The following is a 10,652-nucleotide window of genomic DNA, read 5'->3' on the forward strand; positions in this document are numbered from 1 at the left end:
TGTCACAAACCAAGCAAATAGCTCCTTAAGCTGTGATAAAATGTCATTACTGCTAATGTTAAAGGGGACCTATCATGCAAAATGCACTTTTGTACGTCTTTTATACATGAATATGTGTCCCCCGGTGTTCCAGGGAACACAACCCTGTGTGTGTCAGAAAACACAACCCTCTCTATTTTCCTCCATACCCAAATCTCTAAAAAAGGGGCTGCAACGGATCTGATAAAAACTGATCCAGATTTGAACACTTTACTGACGTCAGGACAGTGGCACTACGGCTATTGGGCCAACTCCACCAATCAGGAGGAGACAGCCACGGCCATTGCCGTTCGAAAGCGCTGGAGACGCTGTAGTACATATGCCAGGCCAGTAGGTGGTGCTGTTCTCACAGAATCAGCCCTTGCAAAAACAGAGCTAGAAATTGTCAAATTGAGCAAAATGAGGCATGGCTAAAATGCATGATCTGTTTGGTATTTTGAAAAAAAAAAAGTATAAATATGCCTTATATAGGTATGGTCCTACACTATATTATTCAAATATAGCATGATAGGTCCACTTTAAGTATTCAAAGTTTAGCTTGTTAACAGCTTAGCATGTTATTATGCAGACTCTTTTCTAACATCATGCTTACTGTATATTAGCAAGTCCGAATACCACAGTATCTTTGAAGAATAGGCAATATAATTTTGTGTAAAAGATATCCTGTTCTGAAAAGTTTTCATTAAAGAAACTGTTTGTCTGAACAACTTTCACAAATAACTAGTGAAGCTCAGGGAAGATATGCACATTGGTGCAGTACATCTTGTTACCAACATATGAAGGAATGTACTGTATGTTCCTAAAACTGTTTTATTTTTTTCTTCTTAGCATACTCACCATGTCTACTTTGTTGCTCCTCCACAGCGCAGGGATGTCCAAGAACTGCTTTATCATGCCATGGAGGTTAACAAAGATGATGGCGGCCAGCACTGCCTGCACAGTGAGTCAAATATAAGAGTTTATATGGATCATTTTTGAGGCCTAAAACATGAAGGTGAGCTAGTTTGAGATAAACCTCTCGTGGATTTTTAAAGTTGTATGTGTTCTTGTTAAATGAACTGCAAACAAATGGCTAAGAGTCTAACCCCTAAATGGCAGTGTTTATGATATTCAAATTGTAACAGTGCTTTACAGAAATGAAAAGGTATTGTTCCAGATGAATAACTTAACAAATACAAGTGTGATAAATTAATTTAACCCTGATGTTATAATCATTTGTTTTCAAAAGTAGCCAGTGGCTTTGTCTGAAGCTGAAGAGTTATCCGTCTTAAAGCAATCCAACATCAGCTGTTGCCCATATTTTGATCATCTGACAAAAACATTCTCTTGGACCCACATGCTTCAGCACATATGTGAACATCCACATGCACACAGTACCTTTGGCAAATCTTCAAAGAGTCTTCCAATCCAGAGCGTGATGAAAAGGATAATTATGGCTGAAAGAGCTCCAGCAACCTGCAGCGAAGAAAGAGGAGATAGAGGCATGATGAATGGAAATCAGGAGAGAGATCAAGGAAGGGGAGTTAGAGAAGAAGAAGGAAAGATGGATGATGTAATGGTTAATAGAGTGAATAGGTACGTGATTATGAGAGGAGTCGAGGCATCATCAGTTAGAGCCTCTCCACTCCTCGGCTGATTAATGGTGTTGTCTGACTAAATCATTTAGCCTCTCAGCTAAACTGTTTGTGTAGGTGGATTTCAACGATGTGAGCAAAAATCAATTCCCTAAGTGATATTTAATGATGCCACTTATCAGAGCAACGTTAACTATTACAGGGTTTTTTTTACATTTCGTTTAACCTTTAAGATAGCCCAGTTCTGGAGCTATGGGCGAAGTAAAGTAATGGGAGGAAAACACTGACAAGAAAAAGTATCTTGTGAAAAATCCTTGTCAAGTTATTAAGAATCCGAGGCATGCAAACCAATCAGCATGTCTCTAAGTGTTGTTGAAATGTGTTCAGCTCTGTGGACTACATTTAGGAGAAGAATCAGATATCATTAAACTGAATTGGGAAATAAGATATCCCAGCTTTTTTAACTGTATTATGATGCATTGTTAGAGAGTACAGGTAATGGCCAAATAGAAGGTTCAATTAAATGCATTCTAAATAATAAAATAAAATAAAAGCAGCATTACTGATGTGATGATTTGGGTTTTAGGCCAGAGGCCTGTACTACGAAGCTGGTTCAACCTAACCTGGATATGTTTGAGTTAGCCGGTTGGCCCAATCCAAAACATACGCGCTCTCGCTAAGCTGTACTACGACGCTGGTTATCAAGTGGATCGCTCAAGCCAGCCGTGTCCTATCTAGTTAGGTGCGCGTTCACATGAAAGGGGTGGTATTTGGAGCATTCGACCAATCTCAAACATGGACAAGCGTACTGACAGCGCAGCGAGTCATACTTCCTGAATGAAAAGTGAACTTTAATATTAGTCAAATATGAAGACGTTAAACTTTAAACATCCATGGCTTAAACACTTTATCCAGGATAAAAGCCACATAGCTGCACCTGCAAGGTGAATACAGCTGGTAAAAGAAAAAGCGTTTGAATGCGTACATTAACAGGTTTATGATATCACTGCCCCGTCCAAGACACGAGTGGATCTGACTTTAATTACATTTGACTCGAGTGTTTCGTCAACTTAATGTGTTGCTTAAAATAATTCTTCTGCATACAGTATGTGACACTGTGAGTGTTGCACGGCCAGATACGGCTCAAGAAGCTGACTCAGATAAGGAAATATATGATACATTATGATGTGATATGATATGAATGATAATGGGACACATCGACGTCTGCACTCACAGTGCCGCGGACTGTACTTAATGTTACTCTGATCCGGTTACATGTTGTGGCAGATATTTAAGTAAGCTTTCTTAACGCTAATGTTATAATAGTCAGATTACTCTGAAGATGGGAGGGGATATTCTATTAATTTTCACGTTCACAGTCAGTTGATTTTTGCCGGCCGTCTTTCCTGCAACGGCAGTTTTTCTGTATTTCCTCTATCCTGTAATATGATCGCTTTAAACTCCGCACACGGAGCTCTGATTGGTCAGCAGGCGGTGCTTTCACTGAGTTGATCTCTTAGCCTGCAACCTAACCTGCTCCGGAGCAGGTTAGCCGCTCAGCATAAGTTACCATGGAGATCTAGCCCGCTAAAAAGAGAACCAGCGTCGTAGGACCGGAAAGCCCGAGTTTTCCCTGAAGTCAGCCGGCTAAGCGAAAATCCAGCTTCGTAGTACAGGCCTCAGGTGTCTGATGATGATGATTTTTAAGGGAATGTACTCCCAGACCGTTTAAGTACTACATACGATACAAAATCAGCATAGTGTGTCATTAAAACTTATGTTTATTAAAAAAAATATTGGACACTTTAAAAGTAAAATATGCTAGTATTTAAAAAAGAAAGTAATTGTCTCATATAAGACCTAATTTGCTCACCGATATCAGAAATTATACTATAGCACTCTCACAATGTTTTACTCATGGGCACTTCAGCAGCATTATGTCCACTTATACAAACCTGAGTCTTTCCCCCTGTGCTCTCCTGAACCATGGTGCGGGACATGGAGCAGCTGATGGCGAAACACTGGAAAATCCCCCCGATGGAGTTACTTAGACCCAGGGCAATGAGCTCCTAAACCAAAGAAAACACCCTGTTTATATACAAGAGTTACGCCTTAAAAGAGCAGTTTACTCTGACTCCATCCACCCTCTCCCTACCTGGTTGCTGTCCACCTTGTATCCATATTTCAGGGCGAAGATCCTTCCCAGTGAGATGGCGATGCCGTAGCCAACCACAGCCAGAGCGAAGGCATCCCCGATCACCTGACCGAACAGGGAGGCGGTCGGGAGAACCGGCGGCTGGAGGCTGGTGGAAATGGATAGAAAATGATTTGGGTTTTCAACGTTAATGTGTGAAACCTCGCAATAATTCTGGAAACCTTAATACGTAAAATAAATATACACAAATTCATCACATAGCCAAGTTCAACCCCAACTTCCCACCGTAAATGTACCGCAGATTTTTTACTATGAATTGCATGTCAGTGAAAAGGCAAAGAAAGCGGAGAAACTGGACCAACCATGTATTTATCTCGCCCCATAATACAAGTAAAAACTAGTCAAACTTGTGATTAATCATGGTTACTTACAGATTTTTATTATCATTAACGCAAGTCATTTTTGAAAACACTAAAAAGAAGACTCAATATATATCTAATATGTCACACTCCCTTCTCACGTGTAATCACACAGTGCTTTATGTTTGTTGTGTGTGTGCGTCTCACCCCGAGGGAATCAGTCCCACCACGTCCACTCCATATTTAGTCCGCAAGTCAACCTGCCAGGAGATCACTGTTGCAACAACGATCTGTAGAAACAGATAGTCACAGATGTGTTATTGGATGTAAGTGTGATAGTATGTGCATACTTGCAAGGAACTAAATGTCAATACATTATATTATAAGTCTTTGTATACTTACACCAATCAGCTCTACGGGTATAGGAACAGGTAGTTTTTTACTCAAGTAAGCATTGAGCTCTTTAGCGAGCATGAGGCCGATTATAGCGACGATACTGACCACAAGAGTACCAATGTTTGTCTCTGGAATTATAGAGCATATCTCCAACACAGTCTGGAAAGAAATAAATAATAACATGATGGTTTATGACATGCTTATATAAGAAAGTATAAGGGAAATTAGTAGTACACATAAATGAAGATTTAAAGATGAAAATACAGTGTGCATTTTGAATTCTGGTCCATTATGGAGAGGACCGTCAGCACTACTGGCTATATTACACAGTATACAGTTTACAGTATACAGTATATAGCCAGTAGTGCTGATGGTCATCACAAGGCAGAATCAAATGCTTTTATCTCAACAACATGATAGCTTTCATGTTGTTGAGATAAAAGCTTGCAGATATATATTATTATTATTATAGATATTATATTTCCTTGCACATGATGCTTGATGAAATTCTAGGGTTTACAGTTGACATTGACAAAAAAACTAAATTGCTCTGGAAATATCAATTATTTTACAAATGTTTTGAAATAAAAACCATGTAGAAGCAAGCAGGTGATCAGCATGTCATCTTTCTTACATATATCAACGAGAAGGGTCCATTAAATCTCCTCGGGCTGATGCCAAAGGTGTATTTGAGCTGGGACACGATGACGTGGATGGCAGCTCCTGTGGTGTAACCTCGGACCAGCGGTTCAGACAGGTAGGTCACAACGAAACCAAACTGGACCAGACCGAGTATAATCTACAGACATAACACAGAATAAAAAACACACACAAGCTTTATGTAAACGTAAAAACAGATTACCTTTCTTTCATCTAACGTGTCCTGTATTATTGTTGGTGCCACTGTTGCAGAGAAAACAGATCGCTTGTTGTTTTCCTCAGAAGTGAACCAGTCTAAGCACTGATGCTGTCATTATTTTATAGTTATTCCGTTATGCATTCAATAATTCAAGCGGAAAATTGACAGCTCATAATAGCTCAAGAGAGGAATGAAATCAGCACATTCTCGCAGGATACAGAGTGGAATATACATACTACTATACATATATAAACAGAAGTGGAAAAAGGACTCAGATCGTGTACTGTACCAGAGTGTAGGAATACTCTGTTACAGTAAAAGTCCTGCAATCAAAATGTTACTCTAGTAAAAGTACAAAAGTATCAGCATCAAAATATACTTAAAGTACCAAAAGTAAAAGTACTCATTGTGCAGATTGGTCCATTTCAGAATAATATATATGATATGTTTTATAATTATTGATGCATTAAAGTGTTATCAAAGCTGGTAAAGGTGCAGCTAGTTTTAATGACTTTGTATACTGCAGGGTAGCTTGTGAATGTTACTCCAGGAGTCCAGGTGTAACTAAAGTATTTTTATTATTAAGTAAGTTAATTATATTTCACGTTTTTTATCAAAATCTGCAAAGAAACTAAAGGAAACAAAATAAATGTTGTGGAGTAAAAGTACATAATTTACCTCTGAATTGTAGTGAAGAAGTACAAAGTAGCAAAAAATTGAAATACTCGAGAAAAGTACAAGTACTTCAACATTGTACTCAAGTACTGTAGGCTACTTGAGCAATGTTACTTTACACCACTGTATATATATATATATATATATATATATATATATATATATGCACACTTTCACCACTAGAGTTAATTTAATCTTACAAGGGGCCAATGTTTCGGAAAGAGACAACCTGTTTCAGATACAAAAAAGAAGCAGAGACTAAATGTAAACACACGAACGATGCTTTCATTCACCTTAGTTAGCTAATATTTAGCTAACGTTAGCTAGCACGAGCTAAGCGAGCCAGCTGTCAGAAATACACATTCACACAAAAACAACTGCTTGATAACTTACCTTATCATTATTTTATAAAGATATCACAAAATGGTGAAAATTAAAACTTGCAATTCAGCAGCAATTCACCTGAGCGCCTGAGCACACGCAACGAAACGGTGCCTGCTGCGCATGCTCAGACACCGGTTTACGTATTTTCCTCCTTCTTCTTTGGTTTTAATTGCGGTTAACCCCAGCCTTTGTGGTTAGTAATCAAATTGTTTCTTAAGGAGTTTTCTAGCTGAAGGTCATAGTGAAGGCTAGTACTTATATGCTGATATAGAATTTCAAGGTTTGAAAATGTAGTTGAGAGCGCACCTGCATGCTTTTAAACAATACCATTTCTTGAAATGAATAAGCCTATAAGGCTTAAAGCCTTTGTTAATGTATGGCTACTTGCTGTCTTCAGAGAGCACTGCAAGATTTAAGTAATTGTCAAACATACATTTATACATATACATTATGATAGCATCTATTACCAATAATCATTAAAAACCCAGTGAGAAGATAAATTCTAAATATTTCACTTCCAAATCAGAGAATCCAAAAACACAAATTTACCTGAAATATTCCAGACAAGAAGGTTACTGCTGCTGCCACTCGGACCCTCTCTGCATCCCGTAAGTCAATGTTGACATGACTAGAGTTGGTCACATTGTCCCAATCCATAAAGTTGGAGTCTGGGGCTAATCGTTCTATCACCCCTCCTATCATCACACTCATCACCGCATATGTTCCTGAAAAAAGGAGACAGAGACATAAACACACATTTTTAATCAGCGTTCAAAAATACATTGGACATTTTGAGAGATATTTTCTCTTGACGCCACCTTTGAACAGAAACCTAATGTTTCTCTCAATGTTTACTTTTTTTTTTGTCTTTGCCCATTTTGTATTTACACCTACCAATCAGAAATGAATAATAAAAAAGGAGTTGTGAAGTTGGATCATACATTTCGGGCAGGCAAGGTTCCAAAGATAAATGTCATATTCATTCATGCCTTTGACTGTCTTCTTCTACAAGGCACTTGTGTGGCTCAGGGATACATCTTCACAAGTCTACCATGCTAACCTGATTTATTTTATTAAATGGTATGGTTTTATGTGCTCATGCTGACATAGAGATGCCACTTTTCATCAAGTCTGATCAGACCACACTAACTCAAACTTCAAAGTGCAACAGTTGTTTTTTAATGCTGACATTTATATAATATCAGAGTAGTTTTTATTCTTATTTGAGACCAGGTTTTCAAGCTTTAAAAACAAGCATGTGAAACGTGTATTAACGCTTAAAAACCAAAAGATTTTAGTGGACAAATGAATATCCTTAGACTGTTTGTTAACCTATATCCGTTTTTCTTTTTTTGTCCAAACAACCTTCTGGTGGATTAAATCCCCCTTCTCCAAACAACTTGTGTGTAGATACAGCAAGGGGTAAAGTACAAACCGATTGAGATGTGCTTGGAGGTGCCAAAGATGAAGTAGATAAGGACGGGGTAGAAGGAGGAGTAAAGGCCAAAGACTGGAGGAACAGATGCTAGCAGGGCATAGGCCATACCTGCAAGGAAAGCATATGGAGATAGTAAGTACAGAAAAGGTTTATAACAACATATCAGGGTAATGCAGAACCTGCATTTTACCATTTTAAATAAATGATAATTCCATTCATTCCTTTATCTCTTCTACCAAATGACCCCTCCACTAAACTGATCTCCTGAACCTCCAGCCTCACCCTGCGGTAAATGCATGATTCCCACACTGATTCCAGAGACCAGGTCACCCAGGGCGTTTTCTCTGATCGAGTACCGAGGCAGCCACGATACAACAGGAAAGCTTCCCAGCAGGCAGCTCTTCACCCTGGGACCAGAACACCTTAGTGTGTGTATCAGAGAAAAAAAGAGACAGAAACATTTTGTGAATTGTTGTTAAGACATGCATCAGCATACGTGTGAAGTCTGAAAATAAGGCACCTTGAGGCCATTGTCACTTTGCCACTAATGTTGACCTATCTTTTTTCATCTTAATACAACAAAAAGTTAATAAATGATCTGTAACCTCTCTGCTTCCTCTTGTAATCATTCGAGAACTAACTTAACACTATTCCTACATTTAAAAGACATGACGTGTGGCTTTTTTTCTCAGACAAAAAACATATTTTGTGATTGACTTTAAATCTAAAATGCGGACAAAAGTGGAACTACTGAGTGAAAGACCTATTGACATGCATAGCCCAGGCTTTTGCAACAGGATAATAAAATAATCTGACATAAAATAAGATAATCCTTTTTTGATTCTTCGAAGTAAAATGAAGGTGTTGCAGCAGCACAAATACAAAATTAGGCGCAGATAAAGATAAGTACAAAAATAGGAATAAATTAAGAGGTATACAGCTAGAAGAGCAAATAATGACAAAGAGTTAAAGGTATGTATGCTTAATCGCAGATAAATATATGCTGCGATTAAGTAGTGTTGTCTGTATTAAGATAGCAAAGTGGGAATCAAATAAAGTATATAATGTGGAAAGACAGTATAACATTTTACCATGGTATAGTTTGATATAGTAAATGTGTTACTGCACAAGTTGCTGACTGTTATATTACATACTAAGAGAAAATTGTTGTTATGATTAAGTCTAAGTTATCAGGGGCTGGGGATAATTAACAAGTACAGCTCTATGATTTTATTATATAATTACAAGATCTGGTGTTTGAAGACTCACTTATTCCCATTGTGTCCCAAGTGCTTTATGCTTTGATACAAAATGAACATATAAAGGACAGAACATGTCTCAGTGTTTTTAGAGAGATTAGTTGAGATGCAGCAAACTTTACCTCATTGACTTTTTAAGCTTCTCAGACAAAGATGTTTTTGAGTCTGACTTTTCTGCCATCTCATCCACGGCTCCTTCGTCCAGGATTTCCCTCTGAACGCTGTAGCCCGCTCGTCTCCTCTCCTCCATGGCTAAATCTAGCAGCAACATAAACAATTAACTAGCTTCTATATTTGTTTAGTCAGAAAATCCAGCTCTTATATTTTTCAATGCCTATTGCTCAAATGCTGCAATTGCATTTTTAACAGTGTTTCCCATGTTGTTAGAATAGACATTCAAATATATATTTTTAATTCATAACACATTACCATATCTTTAATATTTTAATCTTAATATTGTTTTGGCACAATAACAGCTGTAAAGAATATAATTTGATAAGTCCATGTTCATTCAGGTCCTAATCACGATCCTTTTGGGACTGAAGGGTTTGATTTTTTTTATGTTAATTACCTTTGTGTCTTCAAGCTGTATCAGCAAAAAAAGTCTTAATTAAGTTTTTATAATTATTATATATTTAAAAAAAATGCCCAGGACCTACTGAAGCCCTGAGAAAAGAAATATGCAAGTTGAGTGTGATCAATATAATTGTTTCCGGCGCTGAGAAAATAGATCCAAGTCGAGGTCTATTTCTTGTCAGTGATTAATGCAAATATTCCAGCTTTATAAAAAACAAAACAAATCTCAAATCATAAAATGGCAAATCCCTCTTGATAAAAAAAATCAATCCTTCCTGTGTGCAGAGGTCCCCTGGGCTTCTGATTGAATCTGCTGTAGATCCTTCCTTCAGATCCAAGCGGCTCCAAGTGGTATCGAAAGACAAATAATGTTTTTCGCTTCTTGTTGCAGCCAACAGACAAAAGCCAGGTTTGATTTTATAATCCCAGAGAGGAGTCTCTGACAAAATAGACAACCAAAAAACCTGTGCATGTAAATGTTTCTCTCCTCCCTATCTCCTCTCTCCTTCAGTTGTCTCAGGGTGAGACAGTCTCCATGCTGTAGCTCGCCTACTGTGCGTAGTGACGTTAAACAGAAGTCTAGATGGAGTTGGACATTGTTGTGGAGTGAGAGGGCAAAGTTCTAAACAGTGCATGTTGTCCTGTAGAGGAAGCAACAAAAGTGGTATAAACTAGATAGGACCATGTATGTTTGATCATTTACAGAGTAAGTTTATGTAGTTATTATAATTAGATTTTTATTTTTATTGTTAATCACCTTAGTCCAAGAGAATTTTTTTCAATATATATATATAAAATATATACGCCTTAGATATGTCCTATCTGTGTATTTATGTCTAATATTGTTTCTGTGTTTGATTAGATTTGTCAACAATTTCAGCTTAGTCAGTAAAAGCCTTGTTAATTTATTATTACTACCAAAAGTGAGTGAATTCAGA

General features: G+C 37.6%; 1 protein-coding gene across 2 annotated transcripts in view; it reads right to left on the reverse strand.

Annotated features, from left to right (window-relative positions):
* Window positions 1-10,296, reverse strand: part of slc26a6 (solute carrier family 26 member 6) — a 28,163-nt gene extending 17,867 nt beyond the window's left edge. The window contains exons 1-12 of one of the 2 annotated variants that reach the window (XM_034144587.1): window positions 9,710-10,296; window positions 9,261-9,396; window positions 8,162-8,301; window positions 7,877-7,987; window positions 6,991-7,166; window positions 5,158-5,322; window positions 4,530-4,682; window positions 4,335-4,417; window positions 3,769-3,916; window positions 3,569-3,682; window positions 1,417-1,494; window positions 877-972 (exon numbers count right to left, since the gene is read on the reverse strand). In XM_034144587.1, the coding sequence (XP_034000478.1) occupies window positions 877-972; window positions 1,417-1,494; window positions 3,569-3,682; window positions 3,769-3,916; window positions 4,335-4,417; window positions 4,530-4,682; window positions 5,158-5,322; window positions 6,991-7,166; window positions 7,877-7,987; window positions 8,162-8,301; window positions 9,261-9,388 (1,392 nt within the window). In that variant the 5' untranslated portion in view covers window positions 9,389-9,396; window positions 9,710-10,296. Of the gene's footprint in view, window positions 1-876; window positions 973-1,416; window positions 1,495-3,568; window positions 3,683-3,768; window positions 3,917-4,334; window positions 4,418-4,529; window positions 4,683-5,157; window positions 5,323-6,990; window positions 7,167-7,876; window positions 7,988-8,161; window positions 8,302-9,260; window positions 9,461-9,709 lie in introns of those variants that run through there. The other variant, XM_034144586.1, reaches the window with a different exon arrangement.
* Window positions 10,297-10,652: the final 356 nt, after the last annotated feature.

This window comes from Trematomus bernacchii, unplaced genomic scaffold, assembly GCF_902827165.1.
Source record: "Trematomus bernacchii unplaced genomic scaffold, fTreBer1.1, whole genome shotgun sequence".
Classification (NCBI taxonomy): Eukaryota; Metazoa; Chordata; class Actinopteri; order Perciformes; family Nototheniidae; genus Trematomus; species Trematomus bernacchii.